General features: G+C 48.3%; 7 protein-coding genes across 7 annotated transcripts; 4 read left to right on the forward strand and 3 right to left on the reverse strand.

Annotated features, from left to right (window-relative positions):
- Window positions 1-597: 597 nt before the first annotated feature.
- On the reverse strand, window positions 598-1,356 carry N7503_009115 (Cysteine dioxygenase; the record flags this gene model as incomplete). Its single annotated transcript, XM_057068662.1, has 3 exons — window positions 598-701; window positions 760-1,018; window positions 1,069-1,356. 3 exons carry the CDS (start codon window positions 1,354-1,356, stop codon window positions 598-600), a joined length of 651 nt encoding a protein of 216 aa, XP_056919517.1.
- A 554-nt stretch (window positions 1,357-1,910) lies between these two features.
- On the reverse strand, window positions 1,911-3,771 carry N7503_009116 (Zn(II)2Cys6 transcription factor; the record flags this gene model as incomplete). The annotated part of the gene is made up of 3 exons (XM_057068663.1): window positions 1,911-3,349; window positions 3,446-3,497; window positions 3,556-3,771. 3 exons carry the CDS (start codon window positions 3,769-3,771, stop codon window positions 1,911-1,913), a joined length of 1,707 nt encoding a protein of 568 aa, XP_056919518.1.
- Window positions 3,772-4,920: 1,149 nt separating this feature from the next.
- N7503_009117 (GNAT family N-acetyltransferase) lies at window positions 4,921-5,538 on the forward strand (the record flags this gene model as incomplete). Its single annotated transcript, XM_057068664.1, has 1 exon — window positions 4,921-5,538. One exon carries the CDS (start codon window positions 4,921-4,923, stop codon window positions 5,536-5,538), a length of 618 nt encoding a protein of 205 aa, XP_056919519.1.
- A 5,064-nt stretch (window positions 5,539-10,602) lies between these two features.
- Window positions 10,603-12,491, forward strand: N7503_009118 (ubiquinol--cytochrome-c reductase catalytic subunit CYT1). The gene is made up of 5 exons (XM_057068665.1): window positions 10,603-10,877; window positions 10,989-11,146; window positions 11,268-11,330; window positions 11,388-11,785; window positions 11,845-12,491. The coding sequence occupies exons 1-5, from the start codon at window positions 10,809-10,811 to the stop codon at window positions 12,111-12,113; spliced, it is 957 nt and encodes a 318-aa protein (XP_056919520.1). The 5' UTR covers window positions 10,603-10,808; the 3' UTR covers window positions 12,114-12,491.
- A 90-nt stretch (window positions 12,492-12,581) lies between these two features.
- N7503_009119 (uncharacterized protein) lies at window positions 12,582-13,847 on the reverse strand (the record flags this gene model as incomplete). The annotated part of the gene is made up of 1 exon (XM_057068666.1): window positions 12,582-13,847. The coding sequence occupies one exon, from the start codon at window positions 13,845-13,847 to the stop codon at window positions 12,582-12,584; it is 1,266 nt and encodes a 421-aa protein (XP_056919521.1).
- A 1,138-nt stretch (window positions 13,848-14,985) lies between these two features.
- On the forward strand, window positions 14,986-17,765 carry N7503_009120 (uncharacterized protein; the record flags this gene model as incomplete). Its single annotated transcript, XM_057068667.1, has 2 exons — window positions 14,986-17,478; window positions 17,541-17,765. The coding sequence occupies 2 exons, from the start codon at window positions 14,986-14,988 to the stop codon at window positions 17,763-17,765; spliced, it is 2,718 nt and encodes a 905-aa protein (XP_056919522.1).
- Window positions 17,766-18,133: 368 nt separating this feature from the next.
- Window positions 18,134-19,426, forward strand: N7503_009121 (3-deoxy-7-phosphoheptulonate synthase; the record flags this gene model as incomplete). Its single annotated transcript, XM_057068668.1, has 4 exons — window positions 18,134-18,139; window positions 18,206-18,260; window positions 18,315-19,220; window positions 19,275-19,426. The coding sequence occupies 4 exons, from the start codon at window positions 18,134-18,136 to the stop codon at window positions 19,424-19,426; spliced, it is 1,119 nt and encodes a 372-aa protein (XP_056919523.1).
- Window positions 19,427-19,770: the final 344 nt, after the last annotated feature.

The raw sequence follows: 19,770 nt of genomic DNA on the forward strand, positions 1-19,770 counted from the left end.
AATTTAAGAGCAAAGCAACTCCCTCACCGATAAGGAATCGAATGAGTTCGTGGTAGTGACTCCTCATCTTGGGAGCTCGAGTGGGGAATGGCGTCACACAAGATGAGTCAGCGATCGACCGTCCCGTGCGGGGACGAATTAGGTCGAACCAGTGAAGCTGTTCGACGCAAGTATGGACTGTTGAAGATTGGAAATTAGGAATTACAGATACTGATATTATATTGTTGTTTGGGCTTGCTTCCGAATGTTAAGTCAGTTTCACTTGTCTGTTAGTGGACTACTTTGAAATTTGGTCATAACGACCCTTATTGCGGCCACTATGGCACTAATTAAGGCACTGAGACTCCTGAATCTTTAATCCTGCATTTTGTAGTCCCCAAATAAACTCTGAATCGAATAAAACTCCAATGGCTATTCAAAGTGTAGCACCTTATCACTGAACTCCCGTCTTGAATAAGTAATCGACGAGTTGGATATCAATCTTGAAAATCGCATGCAAGTCGCTAAAGAGAATGATCAACATCCTCACCGAGCAAATCAAGCAAATCAAACCTGATCAACAGGATGTCTCTGTTTCGGTTAGAGCATAACAGTCTCTCACTTCTTCGAAACCGAGTGGGCCTGCGATACATAACTAGCCGACCCAGTGGCTTCATTGAAAATATTGTAGCCATAGTCAGCTGCATTTGGCGGCGTGTAAACTAGATGAAAGGTCAATTTATGCAACCAAAACCCTGAAGGTTCTCTGGTACCACTCACGGTGTAAAGAGACAGCGATCTGAGTGGGGTGAGGGTTATGAACTCGGTGAAGACCAATATCATCAGAGATATATGTCACCTCATTCATGCCAAAGGTGTTGGCCGACTTAATAGTCAAAGGCTTGGCTTCTTTGGAATCGGTCTCAGGCGCATGGTAAACAGTCTCGTGTAACTGTCCCGCAAGGACCTTCATGATGCAGTGTGCGTTGGCATGATCATGGATAGGGGAGCCCTTTCCAGGATTCCAGACGAGAAGAAGCTATGCTACGTTAGCGATATTCGACCAAAAGCAGCGAGGTGAGCACAAACAATGTTCGCCTTGTGGTTGATGTTCTCAATAGCATTTCGGGTGTAGTTCTTGCTGGTATCGTTGTAGAAATACTCGATCCAGTCACTCGGGTCGGAGATGTATTTTCGTGCCAGCGAAATCAGATATTCTTCATCGACTTCTTCGGAAGAAATTCCGCCTGATTCGCCCAAATGCCGTTTGATATCGTCTACCAGGCACTCCAGGTTATATTTCTCTTTGAAGGGCTGATAGCTTGGGGCTAAGCCCTTATCGAAGGTGGTGGTGGTTGAGAGGAGGGTTGACGACATATTGCTTTCAATGTGAAGAAACTTTGGAATGAGGTTGGAGAGGTAGTGAAGTTGTTTGAATGAATTTCGGGGATCAATTGAGGACACTTATAAAGGAGTTTTATGTGCTTCGACTTAAGTGTGCGTCAATCCCCGATGCGTAGTGACGTTGTGGGTTAGTCGGCGATTCAGGCTTTGATCGCCGACCGGGGTTATCTGCATGGATAGGCCGCGCGGATTCGCTCAGCCCCGTCGGACTCCTATCTGTTATCTTTGGCTTTTAGATACATAACTCTATTCGATCAGATCGATTTTGGGTTATGCACTATCTAAGGGACTAGTGATTAGTCTGGGGAAATCTTTAAAGCGGTGTACCTAGGTATGCAACAAAGCACTAACGTGTGTCAGGCAGTGTTATGGTCTGAAATATATTTCCTGTACATGTCTATTTTCGTGTAACATTGACTCGGGCAGGAAGAGTAATCTAGGTACGCGTAATGGATGCCAGCTGTAACATGTTAAATGTTCACGGGTAGACTCAATTTACTCTTCATGGGTATCTTTAATTGTACAATTCAGTGGATATCGAAGTCGGGGAGGGAAGTGAAGAACGAATCGTTGTAACAAGTCGGATCAACGAAGGCCGACACAAGGGGAGGAAACAACATTTCCTGACCATCCGACATTGCCGAAATTGGTCGTACAGGCTGGTTAGGGCGTTCTGTGTTACTTGGTGTCGAATCCGATGGGAAAAGCTTCCTGGGAGGTTCCGTGCACCAGCGTTCCATAGAGTCAGACAGGTTATCTGCCGCGGAGGCTCTTAAATGATCATAGGCGGCATCCGCTAGGTTCCAGATTCGCTTTGTACTTTTCAAACACCCCAGAATGAGAGTGACACGGTTGTAATGATGATCAAAGCACTCCTCATTGTGCTTGATAGAGGTGGCAAGCTGGATCATGCCGCAGAGAGCTAATGCTGGGATGGCGAAAGGGGTATGTTTCGGGACGTTGGGACAAAGCGAGATTGCGTCTGATAGACGTCGAGAGGCTTCGGTGGCCTTTATACTGTGAATTGAGCGGTTAAGTGTTGATGCTAGATGGCGCGTGGCAACGGGCCAGAATTGATCATCTGATTGTGACAAAACAGGTTGTAGATCGCTTCGGGGTAGGTGAAGGAGCATTGTAGCATAGGCGATAGTCATGTGTGCTTGAAACATCATCTCATCGATGTTTCCATATGAATCGACAATATCCAACTTTTTGGAAGGTAAGTGATTGATCCAACTGACAAGAGCGTTCTCGACGGCTTGCAGATGATCTCGATGATAGTCCCGAAGGCCATTCAGCACAAGAGCACGACATAAGATTGTTACTGCCTCAATGCGGTAACTGGAGGACGAGAAGACTGTCTCATCGGGCGAAAAGACCCTTCGCTTGAAATCAAGAATCTTGCGGGGAATTGGGATCTCGCATGTACCCGTGTATGCCGAATCCTCACAAGGGAGAGCAACTTCCGGTGCCATCGTGCTGCATTGAAATGTCGTGTGTTTAAAGGGTGCTGCCATGAATACGTCTGTGATGTATAGCTCCCACCAAGTCCTTCGCATGCTTTCAGCCTCGATGGAGGTTTCTGGCTGTGAGGATGCAGCAAAATCCCGCCGATTCATGCCCAACTCCAAAGCTATTTCCACACTACGTGAGAATGCATCCTGTGCCTCCTGCCATTCGCCTCGGGCGTAAATGGCAATTGAGTAGATAAGCCACGCTTGAACCATGCAGGGCGATCGATCTGTGCTGCAACTGAGCTCTGCAATCACCTTTTCTTTGTATTGTTGAATTGGACTCGACGAGATATAATGGGATCCAACAAAGTTCACCACCATTTGAAGGAAGTCAGGATACTGCCGGTCGCGGTATAAGCCGCTAGGAACCAGGATTGGATGCGCAACATGGAAGTTTTCGTAAAATAACCGTAAGAAGCGGTCGTCATGATACCATGAGTCGCGGGACAGCTCTGTCCGTGATTGATCAAGTTCATTTCGTAGGGGGGTCAAAGGCCAGGGGACCTGGCCGGTTGAAACCCCTACTGATGCCCTAGGCAGTGACGTACTGTCAGGCGTATTAGTTTGTCCAAGTGCGGCCACAGGGGCAATAAGAGATGTCTGCTAAACGGTCAGCATATTTTGCATCAACTTAGAACGAAGCATATAAAACACTTACGTCGATTTGGTCATTTGGACAAAAAGAAGCTCGGCGATTGGGCTCCCGGGTTTTCCTGCGGCCGCCGCGTCGCGAAGGGAGGTACTGGCAGAAGTACTCATTTTGCAAGCAACGAGAGCATGTCGGCTTCCGCGCGTCACATTTCAGATGTTGTTTGCGACACTCGGTACACGCTAATGAAGCCAAGCCACTCTGTTTTGTGGAGCGCGGCGTCATGATTAAATGGTGAGCGGGTTGTTGAAACGTGAGGTGCAAGTCAAAAGCTGGCGTAATTGGGTCCCGCCGGGCGGCACCGCTTCCCCGAGTCAACCATTCAGCACCCATGCCTTGTACTTTCTGAGTCCTTCACTTTTGACTGATGGGAAATATAACGTGAGGATCTCAAGAATGGGGCGATTTGGGTCATTTGCGGGGTCGCATGAAAATGATAGACCATCTAGACTGCATGATATCTTGTCACCTGGTGGTATGTCGCGTAGTAGAACAGCGGTCAATGAAACTCTGGGAACCTATTGGATCTATGATAAGGGAGGAGATAGCGTGATCTTGCCTCATAATGAGGATTAATAGGAAAGCTACGTGTACGTTAGATTCTTGGTTTCAACTGGAAACTGGCGGTCTGTTCTCCCTGTGTGATATCGGGGACTCATTCGGCGATTGAGAATCTGGCCCCTGCACGACTCCTACGCAACACTTCACCCCTTTTCACGCGCATTAACCAATAGGGCCTGTAAATCATACACACTTACCTAAATTGCCGCCTCGATGCCAATATTGTAATGCACTATGCCTTTGGTCATGGCTCTCAGCAGGTGACCAAGGAACCACGGGTTTGAAGGTATAGCGGATACACAGAGTTTATGCATCACATGGCTTGGCGGGTTTCTAGATTGTCAGTATTCTGAGAAAGAAGTATGCTTGGTCTTTTGGTTTCTGAGATTGCACTTGAATATACAAAGTTTCTTCATTAATTTCCGACTTTCGTCACATGCGGTGTCTTTGCTCGAATAAGAGTAGTCAGGTACCTCTCGGAAAGAGATGTTTTGAGAGCTCTATACGTTAGAACCCATGAGAGTCTTCGATCAATCACATTGTATTAAACTCACCATTTGAGAAAGTGCTAGGTAAAACCTAAGTTACTTACACCTCATCGGTCTGATCGAGTATTGGGGTAAGACCCTTTGAAGATGATCCTTATCTATATCTCTCTACCCCTCTCCATTAGGTTGAGTCATTTTGAGTCATCATTTTCCTAGACATGGTCATATCTGAACCGCAATTTCACATTTTGACATGATGTTGCTCATTCTCGATTCAATTCCTTCGTAATCTGGACTCTCATAGACCAGCCTTTTGTAACAAAGCATGTCGCACGTCTCATCGAACTCTCCTGCTTACCAGCTATGTGGTCAATCTTGTGACTCGACACTCGAGCTTAGGTCCAAGGATACAGCGTTGTCCCTTCGAATTCCCACATTCAATGATATACCGACTCTACTTGATCTTCTTGGGAACAAAGCAAACTCAGAATACGATAAATCCATCTCCAAAGCTACCACGGAAGATCTCGAATCAATTGCTAAGAGATGGATAATTGTTTCTGACCCACCAACGTGTCGCATCTTCCTAATTTGGCATGAAGATGAGCCTGTTGGTATTGCTGGGCTTGGTTGGATTGGCCCATGCAATAAGGACCAACCAGAAGATGGATTGCGAGCTGGCGCAGCAGGAGTGATTGTTCAACCACCAGCGAGAGGCAAAGGGTATGCGTATGAGGCCCTTCATATGGTGTTTGATTATGGATTCCGTGAGCTGGGACTGCAGGAGATCCGGGTTGGTAGTCACTCCGGAAATGTTCCAATGAGAGCGTTGATGGAACAGAAGTTCGGCTTGAAGGCTAAGAATTCCTCGGGGGCTGATGAGGTGGATCAGTTCGGTAATGATCTTGAGTGGATTATTGCGCAACAAGACTGGACAGTATAATATCAAGTTTTATGTAGGACCCCTCGCGAAAATTAAATTTGAAAGACATTTTCAACAGAAATCACGTTCTAGAACTTAGGTGCCCTTAACTGTATGAGAAGACGTCAAAACATGTCAACAAGCCCAAATGGTAAGGAGAGGGGAATATAACTGAGGAGAATAGTTGAAAGGGAGAGAGAAAAAAAAAAAACGAAACGGAGCGGCAGAGAATCGATACGGCAGGCTCACTGTCGATGGCATTCCTCGCGTGCCATCTCAGCGCCGAAAGCGTTCCCAACTGCATTACGTTAGAATCTTTATTCTAACATGAGCTTCGAGTAAGTAGGCGTAATCGTTTTGATTGTCAGGTCTTATCCTTACTGTATGTAGCAACCGCCCTTTTCCTTCTCTTCCTCCGCATCCCTCTTAGACAGTAATACGGACAAACAGACACCATATCCATTCCTTCGTCTCCTGATAGAGCTATTTTTGACTCTGAACACCGAAATCTGGACCCTTATGCCACTAGCGTGCTTGTTGGCTTTTGATAAAAAAATGTATGGGATGAACCCGACACTTGTGAAACTGTTCCTCTATCACTCAACTTCATAGTAGAATAGGTAAGTAAACATTAGTATTGTCAATCGTTAATGGCAAGAAGAATATGATAGGATGCAAGTGAGAGATGACTGAAACTTGCTCGAAAAATCTAGGGTATTGTCACTGGTTATAAGGGCATGGATGTAGGATTGAGTCAATTCCGGTCAATGCTGCAATCCGCGATCAGAACAGACACTTTCAACCATAATTTGCGCATCAGCAAACTTCACCACTGTCAGATTCATGATCAACTTGCAAAACGCATTCTCCCGAAAGGAAGCACAAAACACCCTCAACACAGCCACAACTACCGCTCTACTCAACTGTCTTACTTGAGTGGGTCTGGGAAGTAAGCACCTTGCATTAGTCGAACTTTAACAAGGACATCACGCCTCAGATCTTCATGGCTTGAGATTACCGTCGGTAGCAATGTGACAAACCGATGCACCCGGTTATTCCGACACCTCCTGGGTTTCGAAAGCACCAATGAATGAAATCGGACTTACTCCCAATCACTCATCAAATCTTTTCCAGGAGCGTTACGCCAAGGATCATCTAGGCAGACATGATCTTCATGTGGGTCCTTCGGATCAGATCCTGGATACTCTGGTGGAGTCGCTGGTCAGCAAGCTGCATTGCCGACTTCATCCATACTTTGATTACCTTCTGCTAAGCTCTTGGCTGGTCAAAATAATGAAGCAGTCGCCGATCGCATCACAAAAGATATCTAGGACGAACAGTAAATTGCGCTAAGCAGAATGTCACAGCACTTTCGCTGCTCGATATCTCTCAAGATGCAGAACAAGTGCGTAGCAGCACCTTTCAATGCGCGCAGGCGCCTCCTCATACCCTACAATTTTTTAATGTGTTACGAAAAGGGTAGGAGCTACTTGCATGGTCCGCCGCACAGAGACCATTGAAAGAGCTAGAATACCGCTACTGCACTATAGGGTGATACATGGGGGCAATTAGGAGCTTTCGAAGGAAATTTTTGATGCATGGAAATGGCCACTCCGCGACTCGCCAGCAATGCTTTCTTCTAGATAATACTGCAGAAGGGTAAGGGGGTGGGAGTCCCTTGTTTGTAGAAATAGATTGTCACGATAGATGTGAATCGACATGTTGACCCCCGGCATTTATTTTTGGCGTTCTCCAGCATGAAAGTGATTGCCTGCCCCATGGTATGTGCCGACGAGGCTTTACTGCATGCTGAGGCCCACCTGTACACCTGGTCAATGCTTAAACCAATCAGCTTTGTATAATATTAAACGAGCGATACGATACTATCTGATTGTCGTGTGGCGCTGCAAAGCCAAGAAATCGCTATGTTCTTGATTGGTGAGACCACGCTCCAATGGTGTCAGCCTCGGATTGACCGTCTTATCTCCGAATGATAGGCCAGACCCAATCTTCCCTGCTTTAAATGGTCTATAGCCAAGGGTTTAGTCCGTATTCTCAATTTTGGTGCCTTTCCCCAGGTTTCCCGTTGCCTATACCTGCCTTTCAGCCATTCTGCTTCACCTTCTGTTATCATCGGTCGTTCCTAGTGCCATCCAGCAGGCATGATTCCAATGTTTATTCTCTTTATGCTCATACTCAATGTTGCATCAATAGCGATTTCAAAACCCGGGTCTGTCCAAAACCTTGCCCACCGCTCCAATCTCCCGGGGCCTGAATCATACACCCCCTCGATTTCATCTGCCGGTATCGAACCGATAAGACAAAACTTGCTGGCGGAAGATCTGCCTGTGCCCAATAATGAGCGGGGGTTTCATGGCACTAGCGAATATGAGAAGTTTGTTTCGCTTTGCGAGGCTGGGGTCATCTCTGGCTGTCGAGCAGCCGTCGGTGCGGAATAGGAGCTTCCATTGAGAGTAACGACTATTTATTTCTCTCATTAATGTATGCGTATAAAGCTGGAAAAGCGGATGACATGGAAAGTCACAGGACAGCGAGTCGCTTTCTGAAAGCAAAGTGGCCATGTTCTCAGGAGTTGCTTATGTCCGCTCTTATCTTTTCGATGTTGCACGTGCGTGAAATCTGTGATACCGTCGACCATTCCAAACTGAGATCTTGCCTAATTTCAAGGTCCATTACTCTCTACTTTGGAGTGATCGGGACTCCAGAGACTCAGTTGAGCAAGTTTGTCGTTCAATTTAAGGAGTCAGTCTCACAGGTACTGACTTCGTCGAATTATGTGGGACTGTCATTTCGAGTCAGCTTCTTGCTATAAAATTTGCTGCATGACCCAGGGCCCCTGGGATGTCCAATAGTTCAACTGGAATTTACAGTGAATGATTATATAAGAGCCTACCTGGGAATTTGCATTTGAATACAAGATACCAAGTCAACTCCCCTCAACAACCTTAGAACATAAGAATAGAGTCTCAGCTCCAGGCCACATGATTTGACCTATCATCTCTTTGAGGGCAGGTAGTCCATTCTATGTTGACCACTAAGTTGTGTCCGAATAAGGGCTCAAAATTACCACTATAACTCGAAATGCATCAATTAATCACTACTTGCTGGTCATACTCATAGGCTATAGGGCCCTTTTTAAATACCTAGATCCCCTAGGCTCAGCATCAGGAAATTACTGCTCGTTATTATGTCTCTTTGGTGTGTTTAAATGCATTGACATGCATAAATGCAAAGGTACTGCATAAAGAATAGTATGTGAATACCATTTCAAACACCTGCAAGATGGCGTCATTTCGAGGGTCATGTGGTGAATGTATACCTCCTTGAATAACCGGGCAGAAATAGACACGATTGAAGTGTTCCGCTGTTGTGTCACGCAGGACGCCTATCTGCGCAAGGTTCAATCGCCGAGTTTGGATCGCCGAATGTACAGTGTATTTAAGCAAGGGCCACGAGCCTTGGCTTCTAAGGCCATAACAATGATGTTATTATTGAGCTCAGTCTTATCTTAGTATACCGAATTTTGTAGCATTTCATATTGCAACATCCAGCATAAAGATGCTTTGAATTCAGTTCAGGGCAATAGAAAATCGATGAGAAAACTTAGGGAGACTGCAACCCATTTATAAAAGATGCAAATGAAACTGGGGCATGGACCTCTGTAATGCAAGATGAGAAGCCATGGTCCTATAGAGGGAAAATGTGTTTTGTCCACCATATCGGGCACCCATCATACCCTGATGCTCATCATATCAGGCTTATCAACGTAGCTCATCTCAACTATAGTTTGGACGACCAGATGAACAAGGTCGCACTGTGGACTAGAACAACCTACACTGTAGTTACAAAACTTCATTCAGCTCACACTATACTTCAATAGCTTCCTTCCCTTCACTGTGCCGTTCGGTTTCAAGATTTCCACCTGGACTCTTACTTCTTACACCTACTTCTTCCTGGCGAGATGCTTCTAAGGTGTGACACGTGTGTGAAACCCATCAGCGATGAGGATCGTTGCAGGCTCTGGTCGGAATTTGTCTACTCGGGAGACATTTGATATGCTAGATCTCCTTGTCAAAGATTAGGCTTAACGTGAACCGCCCCTTGGAATATGACAAGGAGTATCCAATTCACTGGGGGCCGGCTCGTTACAGGGCGCTGGATGCGGAAGGGGATAAAATCTGCGGGCGAGGATCATGTCCACGGTCCATCCTCCACGTCCAGGCTAGGAAAGGATGAGACCTTCGAGCATAGTAAGATATTAGAGAAATATGATAATTAGGCACATCTGTTAAGTGAACGCGGATATCAACATTTGGATCCGACATCATATTTCAGTTGTATTAGGCTATTGTAGCAGTACAACCACAACACAAACTAACGTGGTTCACCTACCAAGATGCACTATGGTATCCGACCTGGTAAAAAACAGGTGGCACACGCAAAAAGACAAAAGCGCTCCAGCTTGACCAGGTGCGTCCGCCTGTCCATCCTAGATTCTCTACCCGTACTTGATTTCCTGGTTGTTGTTGTCGAATTCTGAACCATTGGGGATAAGAGCGAGTAAATCAAATATGGTTAGTATATCTATGATGCAGAGGCAGGTGCATCTGATCAACACTGCTATTTGTTGTTCAGTCAGGTCAGAAACCGACGATTTTGGTAGGTGATTCACGTCAGTGTACGTTCATTGACGTTTTAGCACCGTGAATCAATTTCCTTCCTATAGCCCAAGGGTGTTTGCCTTATCGTAAATATTTTGAGCATCCAGACTATATGGGATGCTGGGAGCTATAGTGGTAGCTCTCGATTTCTCGTTGGCTGTCGTGATCGTACATGAAAAGTCAGAACCGACCAATCATAGCGTCGCTGGAACGATTCGGGTGCGTCGGGTGGATGAGGCAGTAACGGTCACGGGTGGGCGTTGCACGCTTCGGGTCGGGGATCGCTATATACATTAGTAGTTTGGATCGAAAGGCTCTGATGTGCAATTGCAGACTTTCAATATTGAAAAGTAGAGAAAAGGCAGAGAGCAGTGACCCGACAGCTGTTCCGAGTGATCGCGGTTTTCACCGAGCGGGTTGAGTGGACCAATCAGAGGGAGGGTTTTACACCCCATTTTCCCGCGAGAAACTTGAACCTTCTGAACTTCAACTCGCATCACTTCCAGCACTTCTCCCTGCTACCACCCCCTCCCCCTCCCCCTCTTCCCGCTTTTGCGATCCAATCCCTTCCCATCCATCACTTTGTTGATTGGAGGGTTTGAATTCGACATGCTGGCCCGTACCTTTTCGCGCGTGCCCTCCCGGGCCATCGCACGCCAAACGCTCGGCAAGTCCACGGTACGCTGCCAACACCCCCATCGGACCAATTGAGCCTTATCGACGAGGACAATCGCTTCGCTAGACCTTGATGCGGATGAGAAAGGATTTTTTGGCTGACTATCTCGATAGCGTGCTTCCTCCACCGCCGCCGGTGCCGAGGCCGCCAGCTCCCCCTTCCACCTCACCCTCACTGCCTCGCTCGCAACCGCCGCGGCTGCCGGTTCCGCCGCGTGGTACTACCACCTCTATGGCCAGGAGGCCTTCGCCATGACACCCGCTGAGGAGGGGTGAGTCTTTACATTGGGGTTGAGATGACCCATACCTGGTCGCCCCCGGGTGCCCCGAGCTCGAGATTGTGCGATCAGGTTATAGAGGAATGATCAAGCTAACACATGGTTCTTCATCCAGTCTGCACGCTACTCAGTACCCTTGGGTGCACCAGCGCTTCAACAAGACTTTCGACCACGCTGCGTGAGTCCCCTAATATGACCATGCGGCCCCCATCGCGCGAAGCTAACATTTCATCAGTCTCCGCCGTGGTTTCCAGGTCTACCGTGAGGTCTGCGCTTCTTGCCACTCCTTGACCCGTGTCCCCTGGCGCTCAATGGTTGGTGTTATGCACACCGTCGATGAGATGAAGGCTATGGCCGAGGAGAACGAGTACGACACCGAGCCCAACAACGAGGGCGAGATCGAGAAGCGCCCCGGAAAGCTTTCCGACTACATCCCTCCCCCCTACAAGAACGACGAGGCTGCCCGTGCCTCCAACGGCGGTGCTCTGCCCCCGGATCTCAGCTTGATCATTAAGGGCCGTCACGGTGGCTGCAACTACGTCTTCAACCTGCTGACCGGTTACCCCGATGAGGCTCCCGCCGGTGCCAGCGTTGCCGAGGGCATGAACTTCAACCCCTACTTCCCCGGTACCGGTACGTGTGGAATTGATTAGGTCCTCTGTGCCGAAATGGTTACTAATAGTGGATTATAGGTATTGCCATGGGTCGTGTTCTCTTCGACGGTGTTGTTGAGTACGAGGATGGCACTCCCGCCACCACCTCCCAGATGGCCAAGGACGTCACTGAGTTCCTGAACTGGTCCGCCGAGCCCGAGATGGATGACCGCAAGAAGATGGGTGTCAAGGCCATTGCCATCCTCACCGGTCTGTTCGCCATCTCTGTCTGGGTCAAGCGCTACAAGTGGGCCCCGATCAAGTCTCGCAAGGTCGTGTACAGCCCCCCGATCGCCCCCCGCCGTTAAACGCCAGTCAGCAAGAACTATATGAGTTGGAAAATGGGAGAGGTTAACGAGGCTACGTGACCCATCGGGCATTATATGCATTGTTGCCCCCCGTGTGTTATGTCGCCTGGGAGAAATCTCTTTCGTCATTTGTTTTTTTTTTGTGTCTAGGGTCGCGGCCCTTGTTTTGTTAGAACACTCCCGGCACATGTATCTGTATCCTAGATATATTCTTTTTTTGCCCTTCCGAAAATTGTGCTGGAGGAGTCAACCGAATTTAATTTCCTTTGTGAATGCAGCTGTTTCTGTGGAATCACCGTGCACATATGACGCTAGAAAATTGGAGATCAAAAAAGGCTGATATCTTGAGATGGAGGATGTTCTTAGATTCATTGCTCATGTGTATTGAATTTTAATATATCGCAACTATGGCCGCTCTACATCATATAAAGTAATGCCCGAAACTATGCTATCGCAAAGGAAAATATATCACGAGGACGGGGTATCATCAATAGTCCTCTCACCATCCCCAAACACCTTTTTGAAGAAATAGTCATAGCTATTCCACAGTCCCAAGAAAAGTAGATTCGCTGTGGAAGCTAGCCATTGCGGACTGCGTCCATCAGGACCAGCGAAAACCTTAGAAAGCTTCAGTGTCAAGAGTAAAGGCGGTCCCCACACCGCCAGAAAGACCACCTTCCCGATCTTCTGCCGAGACGTGGTCATCTGATATGAATGAATGCCGGAAAGATATTCCCGATAAGACACGGGGAGATCATGCTCCTCACTACCCGTGATAAGCAAACCTAAGTACCGTGCAGAGGGCTGCGCATACTCCGGGTCCGGACGCATGTGCGGCTGAATATCGAATATTGAGGACGTGGAGCAAGAGTCAGATGCTGTGGTCTCGATACCTTTGGCAGCATATACCCTCTTTCGGGCGTCATCCGCTGCCGGTGAGAGGAGGGTATGTGTCTTGAAGGCCTGGGTAGATGGGTGATCTGGGACTGGATTGGTGGGCTTGTAGCCTTCCGCGAAGGGGTAGCAGTCAACGACTACGTCCCTGTATCCACGACCACCGCCCTCTGTCGCGATGATCTTCGCATAGTCCATCAGTGTGACCTCGTACACAACACCGACGAGGGGTTTATGCCATCGCCGCTCGTGGGAACCAGTACGTATCTCCTTTGTTTGAGTCTGAAGCGACGCCTTTTCGGATAGGTATTCGCTTTCAGTGAGGAGTTTATCATCATCAACGTCGGCCTCGGATTCGGATTCTGACTCGGATGCAACATCAGGATCCCGGAACTGGGTGGCTGCGAAACAAGGTTCAGCGTAGGGGACGCCGGGAAGGTCGAATGTAAGGCGCAGATCTGGCACGAGGACGCGGATTTTCGAGATCGGTCTGATGCCACGCATGCCAAGGAAGGTCTTCGCGGCCAGGTTTGATCCGTATGCTAGATACAGGACTGTTTCCTCTGCGTATGTCTGCGGTAACCCTTGGCCCTTGTCCTCCAGCGCTGCGATCTTCTCTGAAAGTCCGACATCCTGATCGGGGGATACATCGATGTTGGAAGCGCGACAACGTTCAGTAGAGGTGGTAGGAATTGACCGGATATCGAGCTTCGCTGCTTGAGGTGGGACCGCAGGGACGGTAGCTTGGAGCCGGTCTAGAGGTTCAACCGCGCTAAACCGGCGCTGAGACGGTGAAATGGTCTCCGCCTCGTTAGGCTGGGAGGTAGGATCAGGAGCCATTTTGATGGTGTGATTTTATTGTAAGGAGCCTTGGAAATCAGTTGACAAGGGAGACCTGGAAGTTAGTGGGAGAATATTAGTCATAGCAGATGCATGGCTCTTTGTGGTGGTTCTCAAGTACTTCGATCGGCGAGATAGTTGCAGGGAGCCCGCTCCGGGTGGACCCTGGCAACGAACCACATGGATTGTTAAGCCGCCTCCCGCTATTATTAATCGGGGTGACGGAGCAATTGGATTTTGTCCGGAGTGAACGGAACTCCTGAATCCGAGACCATCTGCCGGGTTCAGAGCGAAGTTCCTAGAGCCTCTTGTTCCTGATCACGATATGTACGTTGGAATATGTACATATCGTATTCTAGGTGCATTTAGGTATCAAATTAGCTCGCTTGGGTAATCAACCTAGTACAGTATGTATTAGGTACAGTATATATTTCCCCTCACTGAACCAACCAAAATTGGGAAGGTACTATCAGTGATATTGTACATTTCATGGAAATGTATATTGTAGTGTTGTTCATGGGTGTCAGATTCGGTGTACCCATTGGTTGGCAGTGGAGTATAACAGAAGATCATTGTTTAAATTCCAAGGTAGCTTTGTGTACCTTAAAGTCATCATCCGCCAGCGAAACTGGTCAGTCTAGATGTGTATGAAAACCCAAAGAGGATCATGTAGAGGCCCATTTCCCGCGTGAGATGAGCTCTATCTTGTCTTCAAGAGCATCATGTGACTGTGATTGCTGTTTGTTGCTGTTGCTTCAGTTTCACTCACCCTCATGATTCATCTCAAATCATTCATACTCTGCGAGGTTTTAGTATGGTCAACATCTTGAAGAATTTCAGCATCAAGTCTTGCCACCTGGACTGTCGGAACTGAGACAGGTTTCTCTAAGGCCAAGTCACAAAACCCGTCGTATAAATGCTGTCAATCCGAGCCATTGTGAATCTCTTCTGATGATCCTTGAGTAGGCGAGCCATCATTCCTGACTTGATCTGAAGCATATGAAACCCGAAACCTTTCCGCGTTCGACGGTCGCCGGGCTTGTCACTTGTGTTTGCGTACCTTTTGCTCCACTTGGCAACGCATCAGAAGACCTCGCATATCAATCTTTCGTCGTCCAGCTGGAATTTGGGATATAATATGGGGAACGATCGAGGGTCGGGCTCACGACGGTTCAGTCGAGCTGGCAAAGGAAAAATTCATCATTCTCCAACGGAGGTTATTGGGCCAGTCCCAAGGTCTGCTGTCTCAAAAGGCACAACGGGCCCAGGAGAGCCAGAAAAGGGTCGACAAAGAACGAGAAATCCTCAACAGAAGTTAGAATTAGCTACGCTGCCACTTTTTAAAGACCCACCCACGTTGGCACGCCAGGATGGCGCCACTGACTCGTGTTATGCTATCACCAAGCACGTAATCCCAAATGCCCCGCAACAGCTCCAATCAGAAGGTCTTGGCCCTGTACCGCAGAAGAACAAATCAGCCACAGAGATAAGCGATACGCACCAGCCTATCTCTTCTATCCGAAGCGTTGGAATTGACACACAACGCAAAGCAGTTGCTGACGCTAACGGCAATGCCCCAATTACCAAGAAGAGTCGGGATACAAAGCAGCACATCAATGGCAGTACAGATGACAAAGGCTCTACAATGCAGAGTGAAAAAGTCCAACCGAAAACTAATTTTCGGCGTCTGACCCTATCGCTGCCACGGAAACCCGAGTCTTGGGGGAAGCGATCTGCCCGTAAAAAGAGTACTCTTCACCTCAAGACCGAAGTGGACTGGAACGAGGATCTACGGCCAACTGATGATGATTCAGTCCATGCGAATAGCAAAGATGAGGGGACGTCGGTGTCTAGCCCGGATCCTGAGTCGACGTACGAATATGTGGAGAAATTAAATCACAAACGGAAAGGATCCAACGCTGAAACAAATTCTGGTAAACGTAGAAAGCCTGCGAAACGCACAGCCAATATCAGAAGGGAAAGCAGTCAGCCGCCTCGACTGCACTTGACTTCACTAACTGCGGAGCACACTATGTCACTAAAACCAGGATCAATTGCCTCCAATACAAAGGTTGACCTTTTGCCAGGTGGACGGCCCCAAGATTCCCTGTCCGCCCAAAAGTCACACGGGAGTGACCAGAATGAACCAGCAATTCAGCAGCATGACATTATTGAAATAACAAGCTCCCCAGTGGTATCTGAATCCACCAGCCTAGACCACGGCATTGACGTGCTCAGAGGGCAAACTTACCGAGTGATTGGAAAAAGGAGTGATGGCAGAGGGAAGACTGTTGGCCAAAAGCTGGCTGATGCCCTTCATGGAGTACAGCTGAATTCTCAACTTCGGCCTGCTGTTGAGACTACCTTACATTCTACTCACAAGGAACATGATGGGAGTAATCGCCAAGAGGCTGCTAGTCCCTCTTCACGCATGCCTACTACCGATGGGTCCCAAAGCCAAGATTCGCAGGTACTGGACCATGGCATCAAACAGACACAAGTAAGCCTTGGTTTGGGACAAAATAAGCAAGGATTTTCAGGAGCCTTCCAACTGACCCGTGCCACACTGTTCACCTCGGAGATGGCGAATCTCTGCAACACCGATGGAAGCGAGATTGTTGCCAAACGCCAAGGGTTATTGACTGGCAGAGACGTTGTTCACATCAAAATTGGCAGTCATGGAGTGGATGACTACAATCCAACTCAAAATCATCTGCAAAAGAACCATGCACAGGGGTCACTCGAGACGGTCGACGCGATGAAAAATGCTCTCCAAGGAGTCATTCAGGCCCCTAGAGCTGTATCGGAGTACGGTACAGATAGCTCATCCCAAAACTCACCGGAGACAGGAACAAAAACTTTGCCAGCTACATATTTCCGAATTAGAAACAACGGGACCCATCAAACCCCCGAATCCCAGAAACCGCTTCTGAGACTGCAAACGCCCATTCAAGCAACGGCTTCAATTTTGGGAGGCTTCAAGACAGCTATCAGAAGTAGTATTGTTGATTCAAAGGGTAGTCCCCGGCTTATGCTGCAGGGTAACCTGGCGACTGATAAAGCTCACTCACCTCTGAAAGATGTCCAGCTGTCGAGCGATGTCGATATTCCTGACCCCAGTTCCAGTAACTATGACAAAGACTCGGATGGATACTCTCTTGACAGTTCTGAGGACGAAGTGTCATGGTCCAAATATCAGCGTGACATGTTCATGGAGTATGGCTTCCAAAATGCATCGACGAAGAAAAGCAGAGCAGAGTCGCCTCCACTCAAGGGGGCCTTTAACACGGAAAACAATAATGCAGTTCTTGACCAACAGAACACCAAAGGTTTAACAGTGGAACCAGTCCCAGGCACCTCCATAATACATCAGTGTCATGCTCATGGAATCGATCAAAACCGGACTGCAGAAATTGAATCAGGCCCCAACCAGGTATTTACAGATGAGATTCGTGCATACGCCGACCGAAATGCCGTGGCGCCTTTATCTACGGAAGTGCTTAGGACCTCCAAGGCGGTTCCTGAAGCCCAGAAATTTTCTCAGCCGAGCGAGTCTAACCCTCTAGACTGGATCACAAGTCTGCAGGCCGCCCAAAAAAGTGCCCATGACCTGCTTCTAGAGACAAACCAAGTAAGTTAAGCCAGCCAAAGCCCCCCGAGTTTGCCTTCTATGCGGATGTTAATAATCAACAGCGTTTGTCAAGTCAGCTTGCAGCAGAACAGGAGACGATCCGCCAGGTTCTGCACATCTATCGACAGGGATGCAATCGTATCCTCGATGATCTTTCCCAAGCCCAGCAAGTTCGCATGGGCCTTTATCAGCGGCAGATGACAGCGGTGAAGGAGCAACATCGTCAGATTTGTCAAGAACTAGTTCTGGGTCTACAGGATCTGGATCATCGGGTTCAAGGGGAATAGACTCCGAATAGTGGGGGACTGTGGGAAAGAGGAAAGTGGGGACGATGGACGGAGCTAATTCCACGTCATTATACTTTTTTTTTTCACTATTTGTTAATGCGGGCGTGGTGATTGGGATTGGTCCCCGCTCACCGAGTACACCGAGGAGGATCACGTGGGGCCAGGCCCTTTGACTCATTCCACACCTTTTTTGTTACGTTTTATTAATTTACAGGGAATTATTATTTATACTTCGAAAGAATTCTATTTCTTATTTCTTCTTTTCTCCCTTCAATTCTGTTTCCCCATATAATATCACCCTTGTGCCCTTTTCCCCGGTCTTCCCGAGCTCTCAATTCCTCTCTAATCACAAACACCTTAGCCCCGCCATGTCGGTGAGTCCGCCCCTCTATGACAACATGTCCCAGCTATGGAGCATTTGTTGACCCTGATGACATTAGTTCTTCATTGAGAACCCCAATGTGGGCAACCACAATCACCTGGAAGACTCTCGCAGTATGTATTACCCAATCCCAAGCTCAATTGAATCTACACTGACTCCTCGCATAGTTGCCGGCTACAACCCCCTCACCGCGCCCAATGTCCTCCAACATGAAATTGCCTTGACAGATAAGTCACGACAGACTGTACTGCAAGCTCGTGACGAAGCAGTTGCAATTGTCCATGGTACCGACAAAGAGAGGGAGCGTCTGATGGTTGTCATTGGACCCTGCTCCATCCACGACCCGGACATGGCCCTGGAATACTGCGACCGCTTGATGAAGCAGAAGGAGAAATACGCCGATGACTTGTTGATTGTTATGCGCTCCTACTTGGAAAAGCCTCGCACCACAGTTGGCTGGAAGGGCCTGATTAACGACCCGGATATCGACAACAGCTTCAAGATCAACAAGGGTCTCCGCACCTCCCGTCAGCTGTTCGTTGATCTCACAAATAAGGGCATGCCCATTGCCAGTGAGATGCTTGATACCATTTCCCCACAGTTCTTGGCCGATTGTTTATCCGTCGGCGCCGTCGGTGCCCGTACCACCGAGTCCCAGGTCCACCGTGAGCTGTCCTCTGGTCTGTCCTTTCCCGTCGGTTTCAAGAACGGCACGGATGGCTCCCTCGATGTCGCAGTCGATGCCATCGGCTCCGTCAAGCACCCCCACCATTTCCTCTCTGTTACCAAGCCCGGTGTTGTCTCCATTGTGGGTACCGTCGGTAACCCCGACTGCTTCGTGATTCTGCGCGGAGGCAAGAAGGGTCCCAACTACGATGCTGCCAGTATCGCTGATGCTAAAGTCAAACTTGAGGCTAAGGGACTTGCGCCTCGTCTGATGGTAGACTGCAGCCACGGTAACTCTGAGAAGAACCACAAGAACCAGCCCAAGGTCGCCGCCGTGCTGGCTGACCAGATTGCTGCGGGTGAGACTGCCATCATGGGTGTCATGATTGAGAGCAATATCAACGAGGGTATGTTTCCAAAATGATCCACATTTTTATTCGCACTTTACTGACAACTAGTAGGTAACCAGAAGGTCCCACCGGAGGGCAAGGCTGGCCTCAAGTACGGTGTCAGCATTACTGATGCTTGCATCCACTGGGAAGATACCGAGTCCGTGCTGGAGGTATTGGCACAGGCTGTGCGCGCTCGCCGGCAGAAGCTGAACGGCAACTAAGCGGCGTCACTGCCCTGTCTCTTCTTCTTCTTCTTCTGTCCTAATTTTGTTGTCATCTTCTTTTAATGACACCCGGATCGTATCACCGGGATACCTGACTAGCGTACTGTATTTAAGGATTTAGCCAAAAGTTAAATGTGATAATATTCATTGATTTCTTATAAAATGACTGCCCAGTTTAGACTCGAACTTGGAAATAGTAGGCCCCGGGCCTGAGCCGTGGCCCATGCAGAGGAATTTTCGATTTCGCTTCGAAACTTGAAATCACTTTACACAATGCACTTCTTGTTTGCATGACTTCCGTTTCTGTCTTGGCAAAATTGCACTTTTGCATTTTAACTACC

Source organism: Penicillium pulvis (assembly GCF_028828015.1).
Source record: "Penicillium pulvis strain IBT 33274 chromosome Unknown contig_7_segment1_segment0, whole genome shotgun sequence".
In the NCBI taxonomy this organism is placed as follows: Eukaryota; Fungi; Ascomycota; class Eurotiomycetes; order Eurotiales; family Aspergillaceae; genus Penicillium; species Penicillium pulvis.